Raw genomic sequence first — 26,193 nt, 5'->3', positions numbered from 1 at the left:
ATTTTTCTTCTGATTTTTATGACTGTAGGAAATTCCTGGAAGGGATTTTTGAACTGCATTCATCTCTCCGGTTGAAATACCTGGAAAATTTTCAGTAGTGAGTTCAGGAACTTTCTGCATGGGAGTCTGTTTTTTTCTGCTCTACAGGCTGTCTCTGCTCAATTTTTTTTTTTTTTTTTTTTTTTTTGTAGGCGCTACACCCACGGTAGCTTATTGCAGCAGACTTGTGAGTGCCCGAATTCCTGACATCCAAAGCACTGTATTTTAGGCGCTTTCTAGGCGAGAACTTCTCGATGTTAACATTGAAGCTGAACATTCTGTTTACCTGATGGATAGCATGACCTTCTGCATTTTTCATTAATTCTAATAGGTAAATGGATAGTTTCTCAACAGTTTCTTGACGTCTACAAGTAAGTTGCTTGACTTTTATTATTGGAAACTTACGACTCGCAAGTTCGTTGAGTATGATTTCTTCCTTCACTGAGGCTGGGATTTCCTTAAGGATTACACGTAGTGGCTTTTCTCTTTCTAGGAGAGAAGAGTAGAACGATATGCCCTTGTCCACGAGTATTTTACACATTTTTTTATAGTCCGTAGTATTTTTTTTGTGTAGGTAAAAATGTTTTTTGCCTTCAAAGTTGATTCAAACTCCTTGGAACAGTTTTCCTGGAAACTTTCATCAATTTCCAACCAGACTACGTCATTATGAGCTATAACAATGGGGGGGGAGGCGTTTCTTCGTAATTAGCTCTTCCTTCATTCTCTGTTGGTTGCTCTGCAAGGGTTTGGAATCTGATGTGGAATATCCATAGGTTTGGGCTCTTCTGGAATTTTAGCAGCTATTTTATTCTTGATCCGTTCATTCTCTGGGTTTTCCTCCGTCTGTTGATTTTCTGGATTATTTTCAGTCGAGGGGTTGTCAGTACGAATTCGTTTTCTCATGGTTTCCGTCGGTGACATCTTGGGTGGATTGAATACGATCGATTTGAGTTTTTCCATAAAATTATCCACTCCTTGTTGCAATATCATGTTCCTGAGAAATTGTTCAGTTTCCTGATTTGTCTCAACCTGGTAAAGTTCAGTCTTATTTCCGAATTCGTTGTCTGATACATCAGTCGCAAGTGCATTAGATGCAACTGCTTCAGTTTTGTCCTTTGTATACTTCTTTGCGTTAGCTTTCTTAACCGGTATTGGGGTTCGAAAAGTTCTTGAATCTCTTTAAAAATATCTGCTAGTAATCCAATAGTAAAAGAAACATCCGATTCCGCATAGTCGCTGTCCTCCTGTAAGTCCGATCGTCCACTAAAAGAGTAACTCATAGTGATACCCGAGGGTAGCACTGAGCTAAGAAAATTCTAAAAAAATTCGATTGCAATATGAATCCGCTATTTGCAAAATGGCAAAACTAGCTAAATCAACAACATCACTATTCAACTCCATTCAACTATAAAATGAACTAACTCTAATGAAATAATAACTAAAAAAGCTTGCGAGTTGCACAAGTGCCTAGAATATAGTGTATTTTTACCGATTTAAATTTATTGTTTTACAAAAAGCTTGCGAATTGCACAAGTGCTAAGAATATAGTGTATTTTTTTTTATTTAAATTTATTCTTTTACAATGGTGCTGCTCAATAAGTATCAAAACTGAAAGTTAATAACAATAATTTATTTTTGAAATACATTTCTAAAATTTCGCAACAATTTTGTGTTTTTTTACTTCCTTGTACGAAGTAAAGGAAGTATTGAAATCGCGAAAATTTTCGGGTATCATATTTTAACGAAAATATCTATTTTGACTGCTATCGAATGCAGTTTAATGATGTTTTTGCATAACATCTTTGCATAAGAACAGAATAAAGGACTCTTTTTCCCAAAGGAAAAATTGATTTAAAATTGATTCAGAAGAGTTTTTTTTCGTGACGTCTGTGCCTGTGCGTGTATGTATGTATGTATCTCGCCTAACTGAAAAACGAGTAGCTTCGGAACGTTGAAATTTTGTATATAGGCCTCCTATAACACGTAGTTTTGCACCTCCCCATTTCGTTGCAATCGGCCGCATCAAAAGTATATATACATATATTTAAGAAAAATAAACAATAATAAAAGATTAAATTAGCTACGTAAATTTCCCTTTTCAATTCTAAAGATAGTAACTTCTATTTGCACTGAGCCATTTCGAAACTAATCTATGTCATTACATAATTCTGGTGATGTAAATGGAACAATTAAATCTCAAGCAGCCAATAGTAATTTTACAGTTATGCAGTACAAAGTCTTTAATCCGGACACGTCGGGACTTCGGCGATTCCGGATTAGGTGTTTTTCCGGATTATAGATCATCAGTTTAAATCTGGTAAGATGGCATGCAGAAATTATAAAATTAAAAATATGAAACCGTACTTTATGAAATAAAGAGCAATTATGATCTAAAGGGTATCAAAATTTACAAAAAAAAGCTTAATATTTATTTGTTTACTTTATTAAACATTTCTTTCAACGTAAGTTGCTTCGTTTTATGTGCTAATACTTCCTCTTTAATTCTATAAACAGACATAATTTCTTGTGCAGTTACAAAGTTCCGTTGTTCAAGTCCTGTAATTGCTGTGCCGAGAATACCGACTAACTTGCAAATCGAAATTTTTCGTTTTCACTAACCTCTCTGTCACTTTCTTCATGCCTTTATCCATTTTTTGCAGCAATTCTACTTTTTGTTTGATGGACATCGAAACATGCTTTCGCTTTGTAGATCCTTTGGCAGCTGCAGAATCGGAAACTCTTTTTGACATAATCGAAAATTCAAGCTTACTTTTTATAAAATTGCTCTAACAGTCTGCAAAAAATAATAAGCCGGATCCAATTAGAAGATTAAAGAACAGCGCAATCTGCAACATTAACTGAAATAGATAATTAGAAAATTTTAACCTAGCTTATACCGTCCGTTATACATTAAACGTGCATGCGTAAACGTATTATGCGCATGCGTAAACGCATATTCGCATGCGTAAACGCTACGCATGCGCAGAAAGTCTGTAGCTTTGAGGTCCGGATTATAGATCATTCCGGATTATGGACTTCCGGATTAAAGACTTTGTACTGTATTAACTATCCAATCAAAATGTATTGAGAACCAAAACTAAATCAGTCTGAATTTAGATTTCACCCTGAACATAACACACTTGCTTTCAACTGTCAACTGTAATTTTACAGCTATATTAACTATCCAATCAAAATGCACTGAGAACCAAAACTAAATCAGTCCGAATTAAGATTTCACCCTGAACATAATGTTCTTGCTTTCAACTGCTGTCTGTCTGCTGCTTCATTCTTGCTGCAAAGTTATCAAAAATGTAAACCTTTTGGAATAGGCGCAATTAATGTGCAATTTGATTTTGTCCAAAACATGTTTGCTGAAATAAAAAATGAAGATTTAATCTGCCTTCGCTTCCAATTTCCTATTCATTATGAATTAATACTTCTACACCATCAAAAGTTCTGCTAGTTACTACTTCTGAGTTTGTTTTTAACACACACACACATATATATATACTTACGGGTATCATGTTTCAACGAAAATATACATTTTGACCGCTATAGAATGCAATTTAACGATGTTTTTGTGTGATATCTGTGCGTAAGGACAAAGTAATGGACTCTCTTTCCCAACACGGGTTGCAAAAAGGATATAAAATAAATTCAGAAGAGAGTTTTTTGGTGATGTTTGTACGTACGTGTATATATGTATCTCGTGTAACTCAAAAACGAGTAGCCTCAGCAGGCTGAAGTTTTGTAAATAGGACTGCCATAACATGTAATTGTGCACCTTCCTTTTTGGTTTCAATCCGCCACAGCATATACAGTGGCTCCCAAAAGGGTTCATACACTTATGATTTTCAATGAAATAGGGCATTATCCATTAAATAAAAGTAAACTTTCTGAATGAAATTTTAATAATAAGATCTATAATCTATTTGTAACAAAATTACATGAAATATTTTTAAAATATAGCGAAACTTTATTTTTAAGAAATTAATAATAAAAAAATCATAAACATTTTATCTCACAAAAGTCTTCGTACACTGAAATATTTTTGGATAAAATCAAAATTAGAATTATCGTTTGCCGCTTTTTTTAATTTTTGCATTGTGGTGGCATTCAAAAAATCGTTTGCTTTAATTTTTTATTGTTTACTTCATAATATTCTAAAAAAAAAAAAAAAAATGGGTCGCAGTCGGTAAGAAATTACAAACAGCATTCGAAAATTGACCATTTTTCACCATAGTAGTAGTAAATCAATTTGAAATATCGCTAAATTAGTTAATTTATAGCATTCTACAGTGCAGTATGTGATAAAACGCTTTAGAAGAAAATCGGATTGAAAACAAGGTAAGAAAAGGGTCGACCGAGAACGTTAACTAAACGTGATGAGAGATTTATTATTAGAAAATTTGTGAAAAACCCACGTTTGAGTACTGTAAAAGTTTCAGCAGAATTTAATGCAAAGTTTTCTACTTCAGTTTCATCTTAAACTGTTCGACGAGTTCTTAGAGAAGCTGGATTACATGGTCGTTCTACCCGTAAAAAGAATTTTGTTAATGAGAAAAACAGCAGGCTTAGGCTTTCATTTGCACAATCAATGATAAATACACCCGAAACGTACTGGAATAATGTCCTATTTGCTGATGAAAGCATATTTAATATTTTTGGTTCCGATGGTCGAATAACTGTATGGAGAAGAAAAAATGAGGACCTTCATTCTAAGAACTTAGTTGGAACAGTTAAACATGGCGGTGGAGGTGTTCTTATGTGGACGGGGGGGGGGGGGGGTATGACAGCATCAGGACTAGGTAATTTGGTATTTATTGATGGCATAATGAATCATTCTCTTTATTTAAATATTTTAAGAGAGAATTTAAAATTATCAGCCCAAAATTTGGGTATTGGAAACAACTTTATTTTTAATCATAATAACGAACCTAAGTATACAGCTCTCAACGTTCGCCTGTAATGTCTCTGTAATTGCCCACAGGTTTTGAAGAGCTGGAGGTTAGAGTACGAAAACACGACATCAAAACGAAAAGCGAACTCAAAACAGCCATGATGGAAGAATTGATGAACGTTGACACAGAAATTAAAAAAAAAAAAAAAAAAAAAAAAAAACACTAGTAAAATCTATTCCCAGACTTTTAAAAGCTGTTGTGGATGTTAAAGGATATCCTACTAATATTGATTTAACGAAAAATGAAAATATTTACTAATATGTCAAGATTTTTTTTAAGTTTACGAAGACTTTTGTGAGATAAAATGTTTGTCATTTTTTGATTATTAATTTCTTAAAAATAAAGTTTCGCTATATTTAAAAAATATTTCATGTAATTTTGTTACGAAGATATTATAGATCTTATTATTAAAATCTTATTCAGAAAGTTTACTTTTAATTAATGGATTCAGACCTGTTTCTATGAAAATCATAAGTGTAGGAACACTTTTGGGAGCCACTGTATATTACTCGGCTTAATGAGTTCGGTTTATTTTATTCTTATAAGTTGTTAAAGTGTGCATTTTTTGCTTTAAAAATGAATGAATTATTTTGTTATCTTCCGGTTAAGGTTTCTAAGCTATTAGTTAATCTGCATGCAATAAAGGTTTCTAAGCTATTAGTTAATCTGCATGCAATAATTGTGGAATCATGAACAATTTAAAAATTGTGTAAGTGCGGCTAAGCGAAATTTTTACCATAGCAGCGATATTTGTTTACATTTGAAACAGCAGAATAAAAGCCAGTTTCTGCACCTTCACTGTCGTTTTGCCGAGTGGGACCAAAAGTAAACTTTCAGTTTTGTGCATCGAAAAATCTACCTTCTTGCCCGCTAACCGAATTGCTTGTTTTTGATTAGAAACTCGAATTTTAATTATAAAAACTTTTTTTAATTGTTTTTAACTGTATTTGATGTTTTTTATTTTTCTATATTTTTCAATTTTTAATAAAGATATTTTGAGTTTTATGTATTTTTGCCTTTTGCGAAGTGAACTGAATTAATAAAATGGGAAACTTATGTAATGAAATTCGAGGAAGTAAGTTTAAATGAAATGCACGAAAAAATGCGTAAAATCAGTCTTCCGTTCAAGGATGTCATGTGATGTACATGTTAGATTTTTTCTAAATGTTCACCTGAGGCCTCATCTTTGTCTCAGCACTGCAAAGTAACTATCTTTTTTAAAGCTGATAGTTTTGAATTGAATGAAAAAAATAACAATTTTGGAGGATACATTCGTTTTCCACATAGTTGGTCTTAATCAGAGGTTTAGAAATATGGACTGTGCTACCAAATTATTTTTAAAAAAAGGAAACAAATTTTTTTTGTGAAAAAAATTTAAGTTCTCCCATTATCGGCAGATAATACTAATGCAGATTTTTGTTGACATAATAGAAAAGGTGTCAATTTACACACAAAACTGAAAGATCTACTCAAGAGAATGTCTTGGAATCTGGTTGCAACATGCATGTTTTATCAAATGCGGTTTAATACAGCTTCTAGTTCAATTAATATGTAAGTCATAATTACTAACACTTATTTACTAGCTTTCCTTGCATATTCTCCCCTTCCCCAGCTTTTTAGCTCTAGGTTCTGAAAATTTCAAAAGTATTAGTGGAATTTCCTGTTTCTTTTTACATAGTTTTTCCTTCTGAGAGCTAATTTATTGGTAAATTGCGTTCCCTTGATTATTTTCATTCCAGTGTATTCAGTTTATATTTTCATTTTAGTGTTAGCATTTCATTTATTTTATTTTCCATTTCGTTTATTATTTCAAACATATTTTATGCAGATTTTTTTTTTCTTAAGTAATTTTTTTTTTTTTTTTTTTGTTTGTTGTTGTTGCTGGACATGACAGTTTTTCTCACACTCAAGAAAGTCCAAATTTGTGATTTCATTTACTTCTGTTATTTATGTTTCAGCTCATTGTAACCTTATCTACTGCTTATGTATTCGATCTTTCCAACTCTAGTCCTTTATTCACTTCCACTTCTACATTCTTCCCTGTTGGAAACTGCAGTCAAGACTCATTCATGTGAGGTGCCCCTGGAGCTCTATAAGGTAATTGAGTTGAAGCACAATGTGTCCAGCTCAATTACTGTCAGACAGGGGCATAGCTAGAGAAGGGGGCATCTGTCCCCGGGCGCAGAAACCAAGGGGCGCCAAACTGATGTTACGACATTTTAGAATTAAATGTTTTCCATCCTTGGCAAGCAGTAGGGGGCGCAAAATCTTCAGTTGTCCCTGGGTGCTGAAAACCCTAGCTACGACTCTGCTGTCAGATATTGGTTTAATAACCTTTAGATATTGTATTAATATTACTATGTATTCTTACTGAAATGTAGGGTTCTTTTAAAAAAATAATATTGCAATAGTTATCAGTAGTTTATCTATGCCTACTTTTCATTTGTTTTGTTCGTCCTGTTATCCATCATTTGGAAATTAAATTACTAACATAATTATCCCCTCGTATTTTTGAATGATAAAATTAGTTAAAAAAGAGGAAATGGACTTGGAAATATGATATATTTTAGTCATTTCATAGTTCGAATAATAAGCCGTAAGCAATTTTGGGAAGAGTCTGATGTTTAATATAAAAAGCTTCTTGACTATTCAAAAATGATATGGCTTGCTTTAACTTCAGCAATAGAGTCCATTTTACAATTATATGATATACTCCAATCATATTTTTAAAATTTGGAAAAAAGCTTACACTTTTGAAAGTATTCTTCCAATATGATGCATCAGCACTTTTGCTTTATTTTGTCTGCAGCCAGGAATTGTTTTTTCATAAAACTATCCTAGATACAGAATATGATACAATTTCGGCTGCAAAAATTAGTATTTTTTATTTATTTTATTTTTTTTTTTTTTACAATATAGGGCAAGATACCATGATGGATCGTGCTGCTAATGCTAAAGAATAAACTATCCACTTTGGAGAATTCTAATCCTGTAATTAAGGATACATTTCTGAAAGATGTTAGAAATTTTTATGAAATTTGTTTTGAATATATTGAAGAACAGTCAGTGAACTTTACTGAACTAAATACTTCAAGTGAATTTTTTTAAAAAGCTAAATTAAATGGAAAGAGTTGCAGTTGTATTCATAATGAGCAGTTGTATCATAATGAAACCCTTCAGCAGTTGTACTCATAATGAAAGAAATTGATATTGATGACAGTTTTCTGTTCGAATCAATATGCTGAAATAAAGGATGATTTCCTTATTTTCACAATTTAAAGTATTACTTTAGGAATTATTTCTTCTATTTATTAATATATATGTAAAAATATAGAGACTGATGATGCAACCCTGTGGAGAACATGATTTACAGAGTGAGAGAGCTTGGTGTGTAAAAATTACAATTGCAGTGGCTGATTTAAATTTCGTTTATTTTTTAGAAGCACATTCTTAATATAACTACGCATCACAATTAATGTAGTCTGTAAGCTTGCTCTTGATCATGTTTGTGCCTTTTCTAAATTTTCATAATATTTAATTTTGATAGAATAAAAGAAAGGACATGAGCAGAAACCAAGCAGGTTGTCAGGACTACAGTGAAAGAGAAATATCCAAAATTAAAATTTGGTTCAGAATGATTTGTTTTAAGTTTTATCCTTATCGGTCAGTATTAAGTTTCGGTTCCCAAATTTGGAACTGTTATTGGTTAAAGCGTTATTTAAGTTACCATGAATTATGCAGGAATCATATGACATGGATTAATTTTGATATGATGCAAGTTAGAGAAGTTTATTATAAGCAATTACTATTATTATGATGGAAAGGGAAAATAACCAAATTACAATGAGAGTTAAGGGATTTAAATTTAAGTTAGTAATTGGATTTACTTTTTTTTAAAGTTTTACACACATATTTAGAAAGTTCTTCTGTAGCCACCTAGTCTGATAAATAGAAAGCTTACAGAACATCTTTCAAAATAGATAGTGTTACTACTCATTTCTTTCTTCAGTGGTGTCATATATAAAATATTTCTTTGTATGAGAACAAAATGATGTTGAAAAGATAATTTCATTAAAAAATTTTTTTGCTTATTCTTCTTTTCACTTCAGTCAAAATATTTGATCATGAAATATTTTAATTTTACCATTTGTTAAATTAATGACATTTACTTCTGTAAATATATAAACTTTAAAATATTTCATAGAGTGATTTATATTAAAAATTTACAAAAATGTATATATTTAAACTGCAATAAGAATACTATAAGGATAATATCCCTATTGCAGTTTTATATGTGAATAGTGAATTTCGCAATAATATGCCTCCCTAAAATTTGTATTTTATGATCACTTTATAGTCAGTTTTTCTTCTTAATCTCATCTTGGATGTTTATTTTCCTGAACTCATTATAATTGTATTAAATCCATGCTCTCTCTGAAGCTGAAATTTTTCTCTAAGGACTACTGAAATTTGAGAATTTATTAAGAGATAGACTTAATAAAAATAAATTACATTTCATTCATTATTATAATAAAGTATTGTAAATTGTGCTGCTAGTCAGTATTGATATAAAGTGCGAGATACAGTTCTTGTTTACATCAGCAGACTCATGAAATAGATATATTTTATAAATCTATATTTAATATCTAGTAGGTTTTGCTGTGAAGTGACAGAATGTTGTAGCAGTTGGAACATTTAATAAATCAATTTGAGAGACATAAAATTAACAAAAAGTGTTTTATTTTATTTTTAGAGTGCACTTTTACTGTGATTTCTATTTTAAATGTGATACTGAAAAATATTTTTTAGAAAGACCAAAACTTACAGAAGAGCCTAATGATGTAGATATTTCATTTGGGGGAACTGCATATTTCACATGTAAAGCTGATGGTGATCCTAAACCAGAAATTATTTGGTTACACAATAGGTAATTAATTTTTTGATATAATTTTTTTTTGTTTCATTTATGCATTTTAAAATTATATTTGATGCAAATTACCAGTTAATTATAGTATTCAGTAATTATCGAATTTAAGTTTAGAGTGTTACCAGCAGCAGTACAGCCACATCAGGTGGCAAAAACTTTAGAATTTAAGAAAAACACTGAGCAACAAAATTTTTAGAAGTTAGAGGAAACAGTGAGCAGTAGAATTCAGGGGTAGTAAAATTTTTATAATTAAAGAGCTTGAATATCTCCTTTAATTCGAAATATTGAATAACTGATAATAAAGGTAATTCAGATAAAATAGCACGATGAACAAATATTAATTTAGAAGTCAAAATGACTGACTAGTAGGCTTGATTTTTGTTGTTTGACTTCTAAATTAAATGATAATAATTAATAAAATCAAAGAAGTTTCATTTAGCAAACTTCTCAAGGCCAGCTATGGATTAGGTAGATACTAGGTTTGTGACTTCTAGTTTCTAATAATTTTGAATTCTAATCAACTCTGCAGTAAAACTTACTTTTTAATAGAAATTGCAGATTTAAAAATAAGCAATGTTATATGAAACAAAAATTTTGGCTTATCTTTAGAATATAGTAACAGGTAGTTTGGCGACATTTTGGTAAGGCGATAAAGGCTAGGACTTTAGCAATAATCTGAAAATTACACAGTTTGAATCAGATTCTTTTGTCTCAGAGAAATGAGAGATTTTGAGACATGTAATGTGACATTTTCCGGAAAATTCCGATTGTGATTTTAGCTAATAAGCACTTAGAAACAATTTAGCTGCTAAAGTGCAGAATCGCCCACTTATTTGTTTGGCGCTTTTTATAAGAGTAAGAAGAATTGGATTTTTGTCAATTTTCTTTGGCTTTTTAAATGAAAATAGGTCGATGTGTACATAGATAAAGTCAAGAGTGTACGCAATGCCATTTTTGTGCAATTCTGAGATGTTGTTTTTTTAAGTGAAAATAGGTCGACATGTACATGGATACCGTGTATGCGCAATTCTTAAAAACGCGGCAAGCAGTTTGCGATTCTGCACTTTCTCCCAATTTCGCACCTAATCTTCGTCATGATTAAGCATTTTTGTTGCATAAAAGTTCTAGTATAAGCGTAATTCGGCTAGCAGATTTTTTACTCAACATTTTTTTCATTATATGAAAAAAAAAAAAAAAAAAAGCTTTTACTTCTTGAAAACAAAATGGCGTCCAAAACAAAGCTAGCAGGTTGTTGTAGCAGGGTTGGTCACCAAATTTTTGCCAAAAAATCACCAAGTTACCATATTATAAAGATTCACCAAAATTTTCACTGTTATTATATTAAATTCATGAATGTTTGTCATATAAAAGGCTGTCATATAATGTATGGATATTTGTCATGGGTTTCCAATTTTAATGATATTCTTGAAACTATATATATAGCAGTACAGCTGTGTGGTTGAGTAACATAAATGAATTCTTTAGAATTCAATGAAATTCATAAATAAGTCAGGTAGCGAAAATGATTTTATTGTATTGTTAAAAAATTTATATTAAATATCAAATTTCATTTTCTAAGTATTGAATTTTCAGTGAGTGTGAAAAATTGTTCATTAATAAACACTATGGGGTTGTTAAAAGAAAAAAAAAATTAAAATATATAATAGTTAAAAATGAGATTAATCAACTTTATGTAATCTGAGTTAGCATTAAAATTTGACACTATGGCTTTTTTTACCTAATTTTATATTTAGTTTTCATAGTGATTTTTACTAGACTAGATTTGTTGCTGTAATTCAAGTTTTTTATTTTATGATAATTTTCATCTTGGGGGGGGGTGAATATTTTATTTGCATCTATAAAAAATTCTTCAGTGTCTTATGTATTTATATATTTTGCAGCAATGAAATATTGCCAGACCAAGATGAGAGACACAGTATTCTAACCGATGGCACACTTATGATAACTGAAGCTCAAGACTTGGATGAAGGTGTTTATGAGTGTATGGCCAAGAGCCCAGCTGGTGAAATCAAATCTCGTGCAGCTAAAATGCATTACTTAAAATCAAAGGAAAATAAACTTAAAGGTAATTTAAATATTCACTTTGTGACATAATTTAGCTTTTTAAAATATAGTCAATGTAATTGTTGAGGTTTCATTAGTAAAAAATTCACAATTTTGATAGCCATAAAAAAATAGATTGCAAGGTTGATCTTTACAATATGGTAGCTGGTAGTTTGGCGACATTTTGGAGGTGATAAAGGTTACTACCTGGGACTTTGGTAATAATGTCAGCAGTACTCAGTTCCAATTACGCATTATTTTGCGTGAGGGAAATGAGAGATCATGGGATATGTCATGTGATATTAACGGACGAATTACGGTTCTTTGATCGGAAAAAGGGGGAAATCGGGAAAAAATCTGGAAATTTTGTATTTAGCTTTATTCTGTGTTGTGTGAAACAGTGTTGGTTAATTTTTGGATCCCATGGCCCTAACTAAAGTGAATTCGAAATGGGTATTTAGGCATTGTGATAAAGAGAAGTTTGCTTTTTATTTAGCGGAGGAAGTATGGAGGAAAAATTCGCAGAAAAAATCTTTCAATAATTTTATTGAATGAATTAGAAAAGTGTATCCGCCACGTAATCAATGTTCTGAAGAAGATTAGGTAAGTTAGTATTTTTAATTATTTGAGGATATTATTTTTATGCATTGTTCTAAATGTAAGGTGGAAAGGAATTTGGTATTATTGGGAAAATTGTTATTAGCAATGATTTAGTTTAAAGTAATTAGGATTGTAAGGTAATTTTTATTAATTTAATGTATGTGCTCATTTATACTTTAAGTAGTGTTTTTGAATTTAATTATATTTTAATGAAATGATAGTTATTTTGTGAATTTTATGTTTGTAGGAATTTGGTATATGTTTTAGTTGAAGTAAACGTGCATGGAAATAATTTAAATATCTGACACTAAGTATTGGTAATGGTTGCGGTGTGAATTCGTTGGTGACGTTTATAATATAATAGATGATTTAGAGGTAAAATTTTTTGGATATTTTATTTATTTTATATGTGGAAATGTTCATATTTGGAAAGGGTAAATACTTTTTCGCGATCAGGTAACTTCATATATGTTCTTTTTACCGGGTTTAAAGATTGAGAAAATTGTCATGTATTTTCGTGAAATTTTTCTAATTTATGAAAAAAAAGCAGTGTATATGGATATAGTGAAGAGTGTGCGCAATGCCATTTTTGTGCAATTCTGGGATTTTTTTTAAGTAAAAATAAGTCGACGTGTACATGGTTTAGTGATATTTTAATTAAATGATAGTTATTTTGTGAATTTTATGTTTGTAGGAATTTGGTATACGTTTAAGTTGAAGTAAACATGCATGGAAATAATTTAAATATTTGATACTAAGTATTCGTAATGCTTGCGGTATGAATTCATTGGTGACGTGTATAATGTAATAGATGATTTAGAGGTAAAAGTTTTTGGATATTTTATTTATTTTATATGTGGAAATGTTCATATTTGGAAAGGGTAAATACTTTTTCGCGATCAGGTAATTTCATATATGTTCTTTTTACCGGGTTTAAAGATTGAGAAAATTGTCATGTATTTTCGTGAAATTTTTCTAATTTATGAGAAAAAAGCAGTGTACATGGATATAGTGAAGAGTGTGCGCAATGCCATTTTTGTGCAATTCTGGGATGTTTTTTTAAGTAAAAATAAGTCGGCGTGTACATGGTTTATGTGTATGTGTTATTTTGAAAAACGCGTAAGTAGTATGGTATTGTGCACTTTTTCCCAATTTTGCAGTGAATATTTGTCATGATTAAGCAGTTTTGTTTGATAAAATTTCTAGCATAAGTGTAATTCGGCTAGTAGATTGTTGGAAGAAGTGTTCAGTAGATAAAAAGAAAAGAAACATGTCTTTACTTCGTGAAGACAAAATGGTGGCGGGGGAAAAAAATAGAGGGTTGCTGTAGGAGAGTTGGTTGCCAAATTTTCGCCAAAAAATCACCAAGTTACCATAATGTAAAGATCAACCGATTGCAAAACTGTTTTCTGGAAAATATTATATATTTGTTTTATATAATTATATGTATGTAACTATTGTATATATATATATATATATATAAAGACAAAATGTTTCATTTACTTTTTTAATAATAATAATAATGTTATGAATTTTGTACTTAGATATGTAATTTTAGTAAAATTATAAGTAAAATTGTTGTATTTTTCTGAGACAAATTTTAAGAGAAAGCTATGCCAGAAAAGTAAGAATACAGGGGAAATTTGGCGAGATATCGCCTTGCTGATAACAGTTTTGGCAGCATTTGGTCCTTTCCCTGTATCACTTTGATATGTATTAAAATTGAATTAATGTAACTGACCATTATGTTAGCTGTAATCATAATTCTACCCTCATATTGCTTTCCAGTAATTTTGAAAAGCAGAAAGTTCTAGAAATATCTCGGCAGCCAGTTGAAATCTATTTTAAGGCCGAAGAGAGAGCATCTGCTCTGAGTTGCTTAGTTATTGTTGTTCTAAATTGTTTAGTTCTGCATGAACTAAGATATCTGAGTTAGCTTTTTCTTTTAATGCACTTAGCACTGCATTGAGTTTAGCGTTCATAGTAGTTTGGAGTGTAACTACTGTGATTATACTGTGTGACACTGTGAACACTTGTAGAAATATTTCTTTTAATAAAAATAAATTTTTATTAACCTATTATCGGACTTGTGCATTCAGTCTATTGTACCCATATGCATGCAACAATAATAAATATTAAACTTTAGGAAAACTGGATAAACAAAATAAATTTATGAATTTTCCATCTGAAACGATGTTTTATATTTTTTTTTGTACTTCTTAAAGATTTTATCAATTTTTATTTATTTTTCTCTCAAAAAGCATGCAAAGTAAAAGGAATGATTTATTTAGTTAATATAATTTACGTTTTCATTATGTACTTACAATTTTATGTACATCATTGCTTTAATAATTTGTATTACACTCTAAAATTTATTACATATACAATGAAACCAAGGTAATTAGGGGATGAAATCTGCGATTAACAAATCACTATTTATTTATTACAGATGGGGGGGGGGACGTTGCAGCTCGCAGTGAACTGGAAGTTGATCTGTTAGCACGATCCTCATCTTCAAGGCAGATGTTTTTATTTTATTCGGCTTATAATTCCTTACTAAATGTAGTATTTCATCTCGTTGTACTCCATCTTTGATCTGATTTAAATCAAATTCCTCGTCATTATAAATATCACGAATACACATCAAATAGTTTTCTGGTTGCAATTTTCTAATTTCGACTATGCGTAATGTATGCTTTACGTATGCGCACGTTGAAAGAAATGTTTAATAAAGTAAACAAATAAATATTAAGCTTTTTTTTTTTTTTGTAAATTTTGATACCCTTTAGATCATAATTGCTCTTTATTTCATAAATTACGGTTTCATATTTTTAATTTTATAATTTCTGCATGTCATCTTACCAGAATTAAAGTGGTGATCTATAATCCAGAAAAACCTCTAATCCAGAATTGTCGAAGTCCCGACGAGTCCGGATTAAAGTCTTTATACTGTAAAACATTCTAGTATGTTTCTCCCCTTTGCTCACGGTGCTTCCTTAAAGGCTGCAAAACTGTTTAATTTATCATAACTATATGCAGCAGCTAATGCAAAATATGGACCAAAAAGAATTATCATCTTTGATCAATTCCTTTTAATTCACAATATTTCTTGCAGATTCCCACTTTTTTTTCCCAATTATGTATCTATAATTATTGTTTTTATGATTTAATTTTGCTCTATTTTTCAGCTAAGTAGACTTAAAGAAAAGTGTTTCATGAAACCTTTCTTTGAACTCTTTCAGAGTTTATGAGATTAAATAGTTATTCTGTATTTTAGAAACTAATTGTAAGCAGCATTGCTATTTTCATTATTTTGTTCTTAGGTTAAAATCATTTTCCATTGATTTCTCTTATCAAAACAATTCTTTGATCTACAGAAATTTCATATTTCTGGCTTATCGTTGCTATTCAGGTTGAAGAAGTGATAACTGAGTTGTTGAATATCTACTTTACAAAGATTTTATAGGAAGTATACATAGTATTTGCATGAATCAGCTGTTTTGAAAATGAGGTATTAGCCATAGCTGAATTATGAGCTCTAAGATAAATAAATAAATTTAGTACATACTATTATCTTATTAATGAAATGTATATATGTATACCATAATTTTTACCACCTTGGCATATGTGCCACACACATGATAATTGACTAAAAAATGAAAGTTCCTTGGATAAACCACAGTGCTCTATATGCTGTAGCAAAGCATTCCAAAACATGCCACTTAATATTCATTTATTCAGTAATTTTTTGTTGCCATAAATTATAATATTATGAAAAGGAATGCACAAATTAGGTAATCAAACAGAATTGTATAGTTAAAATAAACCATACTTATTTATATAAAATCTTCAAAATCTGACTTATCAATGTCAGAATTAAATAACTGAACAAATTACCATCAAGGTCACTTTCATCGCTCTGTTCTAAATAACTTCTTTCAATATCACTATCTTTATTTCCTGTTTCGTTGATTTTAGATTTAATGAGAGGCAATCTTATTGTTTCAACTCGGACTGATTGCCGTGCTTTATTGACTCACAAGACAACCTCCTCTTATATAGCTTTTATCATTGGTCCTGAATTTGTAAAGGAATGGAGTCCACTTTTAGTTTGTGCCTAAAAATTTTATTGATAGTGAGATCCAGTAACTGTAATTTTTTTAAGCTCACATTGTATCACTGAGACATCAGTGATAAAGTTTAATTGCTTTGGATTTTACTGTATCCACTAAATGGGACCATATTGAATGCAGAATAATGGGTCCCTAATGTTTGAAATAAGCACCTTTCCTTTTTTGATAAATTTTTGTCAGCTAAAACTACATCACTTCTTTGCACATCTGTCCATTTCCATTGGCACAAATAATGACCCCTTTAGAAAAGTTCTCTTTCAGAACTGTTTTTCTTTTGAAAATTATCAAAGCAGGTTAACTTTTCTCCATTGGTGGCACAACCCCAAAAAGTAAGTAAAAGAAGGCTTTTCATTCCCAGTTAACACAGAAATTGTTTTTTCTCCTGTAGAATGAACAGTTTTGCTCATAGTACAGTCAAAAGTAATAGGCACTTCATCCATATTTAATTGTTTGCTCTCTATTCAAATTTTGTTCTTTAATTTTCTTAGATGTTTATTCCAAACAAGCTATCTTTTTTAAGCCAGTTCAGGGAAAGCTTCTGTCCAACTGTTATTTTTGATCCTAAAAGATAATTTCTTTCATTCATGAAACGGAAACACCAGTTAAGTCCTCAAAAAAGATTTTAATGCCTATTTGTGGAGCAGTTACTTTTACTTGAAGGCGAATTCTAATTGTTGACACTGATACTCCCTTTTATCTCTGCTCTGTTATCCGTTTATCTAAACTGTCTTCCACAAAGCTAGGACACCAGTCTGACAAGATCATTTACTCTTAGGCATTTTCTCTAATTCTTTTAGTTCAGATTTCCCCCCCCCAACCCGAAAGCATCTCTCATCAATTTGAAATTCTCTAGCTGCAGTTTGCTTTCAAATTTCTATTACTCTTCTCACTACAAAATCTTTAAAGCAGCTGTACAATTTTTTCTTCAAGTAGGAGCCATAATAATTACAATAATTTAAAAAATTTAACAAATGCATATGATAAATTAAGAACTACAACAAGTAATCTAAAAGCAAGCCACACAGCAGTGAAATATGTGTAAGAATGGACACAGAAACTGGTGAAATAACCAGGCTGTTAGAAGATGGTCATCGGAAAAGATGATGAAAGAAGATGGTCATTGGAAAATGCAGACAAAAACATTTAGTTCAGCAGAAAGTACATGCATTATGGTGTCTTTACACCGAGTAAACCTTACCACTGTAAGGCAAGTTACACGAGGGTTCAAATTTGTTGCATTGCCTGAGTGCAGTCTGAGCACTCATATCAGGCTAAAATGTCACAGCAAATTCTACATTAACTGTTTCACTTGTGCGTAATTACAATCTAAATTAGCAGAGTTCTAAAGGCAGAGGGAAATAAAATTCTATCAGATGCACCACCCTGGCAGATATATCGCAGACCTAAATTTTCAACTTTAAAAAGCATGTAGATGCCACAGCTTATCTACTTGAAATTATGGTATATACAGTACCATACGTTATGTAATTAAATACTTTCAAAATTTTTATGATATTGATTTGCAAAAAATAAATAAGATTCTCACTGTTCTAATATTTTTAATCTTTCACGTTTTCAGGTATTCTTTCTTTTACTGAACAACCTACTGATAGCACAGTTCCTGTTGGATCAACAATAATTTTACCTTGCAGTGCAGCTGGAGATTCTGAGCCTGTTATACACTGGACTCAAAATGGAATTGCTTTACCACAAATTTTTCGGTACTATGTTTCTTCTACTGGTTCACTTACTATAAAGAATGTACAAAAAAGTGATGCTGGAGTGTATCAATGTATTGCTACTACTAATGAATCTAGCATAGCAGTTTCAGCAAGGATTGTAGTAGAAGGTAAGCAGAATTGCATTTTAAATCAATTTTGTTGAAATTGATTGGAAAAATTTTAATCGAATAGCATTATTTAGTGGTTATTGTAAAATGTACAAAAAATTAGCATTAGCGAATTTCTTTACTTCCTTGTAAGAAGTAAAGGAAGTAAAGTACAAAGTCTCTAATCCGGACGTCCATTATCCAGAATGATCTATAATCTGGACCTCAAAGCCACAAACTTAAGCATGCACAAGTGATGCGCGCGTCCGCTACGCATGCGCGTAAAGCCAGTAAAGCGTTTACCAATGCGTACTTCCGATAGTGAAGAAAGTTAACAGAGAACGTTATTGAAAATGAAAAAATTTTGATTGACAAGTTAGTCGGTATTCTCGACACAGCAATTACAGGACTTGAACAGTGGAATTTTGTAACTAAACAAGAAATTATGTCTATTTGTAGAATTAAAGAGAAAATATTAACACAAAAAAATGAAGCAATTAAAGAGAAAATATTAACACAAAAAATGAAGCAACTTAAACAACTTGCATTGAAAGAAATGTTTAATAAAGTAAAAAAATAAATATTAAGCTTTTTTTTTTGTAAATTTTGATTCCCTTTAGATCATAATTGCTCTGTATTTCATAAATTACGGTTTCATATTTTAAATTTTATAATTTCTGCATGCCATCTTACCAGATTTAAACTGATGATCTATAATCCGGGAAAACCCCTAATCCGGAATCGCCGAAGTCCTGACGAGTCCGGATTATGGACTTTGTACTGTAGTTAAAACTGTTGAAGTTATTTATGTTGCAAAAGAAAAAACAAGATACTGTCATTTTTTATTTTATATATTTGTTTGGCAACATCTCATCTACTTCAACTTCTACTTTGAGAAGCTTAGTTGAGCGATTTGTTGTTGACCTTGTCATATAACTTAACTTGCATTAAAAGCATGGATTAGAAAAATGTTTAGTAAGATTCTTCTTCAGTTTTAGCATATTTAATCTTAAAATGCAATAGGTTATGGGTTTTATGCATGCTACATGCGCAGAAATGATAGTAGAGTTTTATTTTTAATGCAGAAGGTTTTATAATGTTAAGAGAATAGCGTTAACCCTAACCATGCGATCAGCAAGAACAGCAAAGTTTTTTCTCCTCATTTTATTCAAGTCCTGAAATCATATTTTGTTTAAAGAAAGCCCTAAAGGGAAGTATTTGATTGAAGTGGATTAAATATTCAAGTGTTTATCTCTCTTTTTTTTTTTTTTTTTTTTTTTGTTAAAAGTGAAGAACGTTACAGAAACACTAAGAGTAAATAATGGAGGTAGGAAAGTTGCAGTTGAAGCCATTAAGTGGAGAATTGAATTGGCCGATGTGGAAGTATAGAATCAAGTTCGCTTTAAACTACTATAACGACTCCTTGGAAGTGTTTGAAGGAAAAATAGTTAAACCAGATCAGCCACCTGAAGGAGCTGTTGAAGCAACATTGAAGAAATACTCATATGATCTTTCACGATATGTAAAGGCCAACTCTTGTGCCATGATGGTACTGACAAATTCTATGACAGAAGAAACCATGCAGAAAATTATGAGATTTGATACTGTTAGAGAGGTATGGCTAGAACTTCATAAACTTTTTTTAAGCAACATCTGACAATCAGTTATATAATATTTGTCTACAATTTTTCCAGTGTAAGTGGGCAAGGAATGATAGTATGGCTGCCCATCTATCAAAGCTGAAGAATCTTTGGAATGAATTAAATTTAGGTCTTCAAAGAAAGCAAGAAACCCAACTGCCTCAGATGTTATTATTTTGCAAAATTTTAGACACACTACCTCAAGAGTACTGTTCTTTTAAGTCAAGTTGGCTGCTTCTTAATGAAGAGAAAAGAACAATAAATGAGTTAACTACTCAATTATCCTCTCAAGAAAGAGAATATAAAGAAGAAAAATCTAAAGCTGATGCCCAAAATCAAGATGCATTAGAAGCTAAAGCAAGCAAAATAAAAAGAAATTTCAAAGGTAAAAAGCAGATAGGAAAATGCAACTATTGCCACCAGAGTGGACATTGGATTAGATTTTGTCAAAAATGGGTAGAAGATGGAAGACCACCGAAGCCCAGTCAAAATAATAGTCTCAAGAAAAGATGGTGTTATAGCAAATATGTCCTTATTAGCTCTGGATGAAGAAGCTTTCTCATCTGAAAAGAATTGCTATGAGTGGTTTGTGGATAATCGTGCTTCAAAGCACATTACTGATAATAGTGATTACTTCACAGAATTTGAAAAATTTGAAACACCACATGGAATTACTGCTGCAAATGGCAAAATACTACCAGCTGTAGGTAAAGGAACAATAAAAGATAACAACGACAATAAAAGGAGAAAAACAATTCAAAGAACTTAAAGAAGTTTGGTTTGTTCTAGATATTAGTAAGAATTTATTCTCCGTACTGGCTGCTCAAGATAAAAACAAAAATAGTAGATTTGAATCAACCGCAGAAGAATGTTGTTGAAAATCAACAATGATTTTGTACTCTGTGATACAAGAAGCATAAGTGGTGTTCTGTATAAAATTCATATGGAAGTACTTGTTCCGAATAACCCAGTAGAAATCAACATAGCTGTCATGAGTGATTCAACTCTGCAGTTATACCATGAACGCTGGGGTGACCAGGACAAACATCATATTAAGAATGTTCTTAAAGAACAGATGGGTATCAGGATTAAACTAGACAGTCAACTCTGTGAACCCTGTGGGAAAACACATCGTCTAAAATTTGGCAACAGAGAGAAGAAAACAAAGCCCGGAGAACTTATCTCAATGGATGTTTGCAGACCGTTTGATGAATCCTTCAAAAGGTATCCTTATTTTGTAGTCTTCAAGGATCATTTCACCAAATTTAGGTATGTGTGTTTCCTTCGCCGCAAAACAGAAGTTGCAGAGGCAGTTGAAAATATACTAACACATACAAAAAACTTAGGACATACCATCAAAGAGTTGTTAAGCGCCAATGTTTTGTAATGAAAATGTTAGGCTTATTCTGAGACAAAATGGAATTCTTCAAAGATTAACTGCCCCCTTACCCCACAGCAAAACAATGTGAGTGAGCAAGAAAACAGAACCTTGGTAGAAATGGCAAAAACTTTGAAGAATTCTAATTCTGAAGTTAATTTTCCCTCATCATTATGGGCTGAATTTATTAGTACATCTGTCTATATTTTAAACAGATCAGGGAAAAGGTCATTATCAAATATAAGTCCTTATGTATCTTGGATGGGACAAAAACCTAGAATAAGACATATGCGTATAGTTTTGCTCACATACCAGATCAGAGACACAGAAAAATGGATAAGAAAGCCATAAAGGCTTACCTACTAGGATATGATGGAAATGAACGATATTGCATCTGGATAAAAGAAACCAGTACTTTTATCTGCTCATGAGATGTAGTATTTCAAGAAAAACCTCTGAAATATTGTGAAGCTCCAATAGAAATACCTTTGCCTGAAACTAAAATACAGTTACCTGAAGCTGAAAATGAGGGGAAGCAAGATCAAAAAGATTCAGAAGATCAAACAAGTTCTGGAAGTGAAAATGAAGATGAAAAAGAATCGCCTGCTATGAACTTAAGAAAGCGCAGTGCAATAAAAAGGCCTAAACGTTTTGAAGATTATGTGATGGCATCTGAAGTTTTTATGTGTGATGTGTATGAACCACAGTCATACAAAGAAGCCATTAATTGTAAAGAACAGGATTTCTGGAAAAAGGCCATGGATTCTGAGATTGGCTCCTTGAAGGAAAATGACACCTGGACACTAGAAACTCTTCCAGATGAAGTAAAAGTTCTTCCTTGCAAATGGGTCTTTCGAATCAAGAAAAATCCAGATTACATCGTGGATAAGTACAAAGCAAGACTTGTGATTAAAGGCTTCAATCAGAGACAAGGTATTGATTATGATCAAACCTTCAGTCCAGTCACAAAGCTAGAAACTGTGTGTTCACTCATAAGCATTGCAGCTAGTGAGAATATGCATCTTATGCAATTTGATGTTTCGATTGCCTTCTTGTACGGTGATCTAGAGGAATCAGCCTGAAGGATATAACAGTGGTACCAATAAAGTATGCAGACTCAAGAAAAGCTTTTATGGGCTAAAACAAGCTCCTCGATGCTGGCATAAATGTTTCGAAAAATTCCTGGTGGACCTTGGGTTTTAAGGTCAGTGAAGCAGACCCATGTCTATTCATTCGAGAAGAAAACGGTAAGAAGCTTCTCATAGCACTCTACATGGATGATGACTGATCACTGCTACTGATGAAGAAGATTCCAGAAACTTTATAGACCAGTTGAAGTTAAAGTTTAACATCACCAGCAAGCCAGCTTCATATTTCTTAGGACTAGAAATACAGCATCTTGAAGATGGAAGTATTAAGATAGAGCAAGAAGCATATGCCACAAAGATCCTTCAGAGGTTTGGCATGAGGGACTGCAGACCAGTTCATACACCCATTTTGAAAGATAAAGTAGTTTATGCAGAAGAAGTTAATGAAACAGATATCCCTTACCATGAAGCTGTGGGAGCATTCATGTATTTGATGATGGGGACAAGACCTGACTTGGCATACTCTATTAGTGTTTTGTCACGTAAGTTAGAAAATCCCTCTAATGAAGACTGGATCAGGGTTAAGTGTGTATTTGGATACATTGCAAACTCCAAGCAAAAATGCGTCGTTTATAAATCAGGCTATAAACCAGGAATTTTAGACTGTTTTAGTGATGCTGACTTTGGTGTATGTATTCAAACAGGCAGATCAATGGAGTAATATGTTTGTATGCAGGTTGAGCCAACGCCAAGCCATGGTTGCAACATCAACTACAGAAGCTGAGATAGTTGCAGCAAATGAAGCTGCAAAAGAGGTCATTTGGCTAAACAGATTGATTACTGGTGTTTCTTCATTGAAACAAATGCCAACCATCTATGTAGACAATAGTGCTGCAGTAAGACTAGCTCAGAACCCTGAGTTTCATCGCAGGACCAAGCACATAAATCTAAAACATTTTTTCATACGTGAGAAAGTTCTGGAAGTGTAAAATCAGTGTGCAGCAGATTTCAACAGAAGTGCAAGTTGCAGATCTGTTGACCAAGCCCTTGCACAAACCAAGGCTCTTGATGCTATGCGAAAACAGTGGGCTAGTATAAACTATGAACTTTGATTAATTTAGAACTCTAAATTAATCAAAGAAGACAAAAAAGTCTAAGAAGACAAATAATTAATCTAAAAAAAGTGTAATTTTTTTTGTCTTCTTTTTAACAAGTTTGAAGTTATTTATGTTACAAAAGAAAAAAAACAAGGCACTGTAATTTTTTATTTTATATATTTGTTTGGCAACATCTCGGAATGTACTTCAACTTCTACTTTGAGAAGCTCAGTTGAGCGATTTGTTGTTGACCTTGTCATATAACTTAACTTGCATTAAAAGCATGGATTAGAAAAACGTTTAATAAGATTCTTCTTCAGTTTTAGCATATTTAATCTTAAAATGCAATAAAAACTACATAAGAAGCTCAGTGGCTAGCACATCATGCAGCAGCACCAGTTCATACACAGCACCAGTTCATATAGCACCACAGGTCGGTGCAGCAGCACCAGTTCATACAGCACCACAGGTCCAGGGTTCTATTCCTGGGTTGGGAAACGTCGATTCAGCCTTTCATCCCTTGATTTCCATCACTTGGGTCGATAAAATGAGTACAAAGTTCACTTGGGGACTAAACACTGGGGGTCTTGTGACAAGCTGACCATTTGTTCAGGGCATGTGCTTACACACCCCGGGGCCCACGGTCAAGAAAGCAGATTTCAGGCACTGCAGGCCTTGGCCCATTAGGGCTGTTATACCACTGAGTTTAGTTTTAAAACTACATAAAAGTGGGTGGATAGTTAGCTTAATACTTCTAATTGTTCTTCCCCCCTTTTTTTCATGTCTTTATTCCGTTCCTGTCTTTTTCTGTTTTTTTTCAATTTTGCTTAAAAGTCAGCTTTTTAAATTCCAAGCTCTTACACTATTCCTCTTCTATTATCTTACAAGTTTAATATACACAGTGAAGTGGGAATAAGAATTGAGTTAAACATTTAATTTTTCTTTCACTGATTGCAGCTATATACTGTTGAATTCTGAAATTTGGTTTCTGTAAAACAGCACAATTTAATTTTAAATTTTATTTTTAAAACAAAGCTATCATTCCTAAAATATTTGTAGCAATTTTAAATTTATAATGGTTTAAAGAAAATTAAGATTGAGAAATCAAGTTAAATTTCATAATAGAGCAATAGAAAATTTTAAAATCGTTAGTATCAAGCACAAAATTTTTCCATCGGCCAGTAACTGATTTTCACTGATTACTGCTTTCTGATCTATAATTTGCATAAAATATGTAGAGTAAATGGGAAATTTCATTCATCAGTAAACAGCCAGTGAACAGAGCCAGTTAGAGCTATGAATGTATTGGCTGTCTTATAGTAAAAGGACTATGTCCCATAAAAGGAGATAAATTGCTGTGCTTGCTTACTATTTATTTCATTTTATTACACATTAAATTAATTGCTTTTGGGTGAGATACATAAATATGTATCCCTTAAATATTAAAAACTAATGGCCACTGGTAATTAAAATTTAACGTACTGGTTAATACTCCCAGTAGTAGACACCAGAAGTAAAGCTACGATCTATGCTCCTTCCCCCTCCTGCTCTCTGATGGAATTCAGAAAACAGGGATTGTATTTCAAAAACTCTGAGAGGTACTGAGAAAAAGCTTGATATTACAAAGTTATAAAGTATCATTGATTTAATATGAAAAGATATATTGTGCATACAAATATAATAAATAAATGTCTGTACATCTTAAAACATCTGAAATTTGTATGCAATCATTTGCTTATGCGAAATGCAAATTTTTTATCAAACCAAGATGAGAATTTTTTTTAAATGTATGCAAATTTTTTATCAAACCAAGATGAGAATTTTTTTTTTTAAATGTATGAAAATGCAACAATCTCAGATAAAAAAAGGTCTGTATGTAAATATGATATGCAGATTGTGATTCAAAGTAATGTAATGTAATTGTGATTATGGCAAAGTCTCGAGGGCTATCTGCCTATGGGGAGAGATGCCTTTGTGGAGGACTTTCTAAGGGAAATTGGCTCGTATTCATGTTACACATAGGGAAAAGCACAAAAATGCCCATACAGCCAGCCCACTTACGGTATTCGAATCTTGGACTGAATTACCGGTGTTTAGCGACTTTACCGCTCGGCTGCTGGTAGCCCTTGTGGTTCCAAGAGGAAATAAAAATAAGAAAACCAAACATACTGTCATTAGACAAACAGGTTTGCGTACTGAGTGTAAAAATGGCAACTTTCAGTCATAAGCAATATTGCGAGATGGTGCTTTTGTATTTTGAATGCCAACAAAATACCATGCAAATTACACAGAAGCATGCTTTTAGCTTTCCAACAGATCTTCATTCAAGACCATAACTAACACAGTCAGACTGCTTAGAGAAATAGGAAGTACTACAAGCCATCCTTATTTGAGCAAACCAGTAGATGCAGGTGTATGTATCAGAGCAGAAGGTATTT

General features: G+C 32.0%; 1 protein-coding gene across 1 annotated transcript in view; it reads left to right on the top strand.

Annotated features, from left to right (window-relative positions):
• Pxn (Peroxidasin) overlaps positions 1-26,193 on the top strand; it is a 274,735-nt gene that overhangs the window by 180,362 nt on the left and 68,180 nt on the right. Inside the window, exons 8-10 of the mRNA XM_035360161.2 lie at positions 9,810-9,927; positions 11,829-12,013; positions 18,304-18,573. Coding sequence (XP_035216052.2) covers positions 9,810-9,927; positions 11,829-12,013; positions 18,304-18,573 — 573 coding nt within the window. The remainder of the gene's footprint in view (positions 1-9,809; positions 9,928-11,828; positions 12,014-18,303; positions 18,574-26,193) is intronic.

This window comes from Stegodyphus dumicola, chromosome 7, assembly GCF_044657685.1.
Source record: "Stegodyphus dumicola isolate Sdum_Otavi_A_Nest chromosome 7, ASM4465768v1".
Taxonomy (NCBI): Eukaryota; Metazoa; Arthropoda; class Arachnida; order Araneae; family Eresidae; genus Stegodyphus; species Stegodyphus dumicola.
The sequence above is the reverse complement of the archived record's forward strand: the minus strand, read 5'-3'. Positions and strand labels throughout refer to the sequence as shown.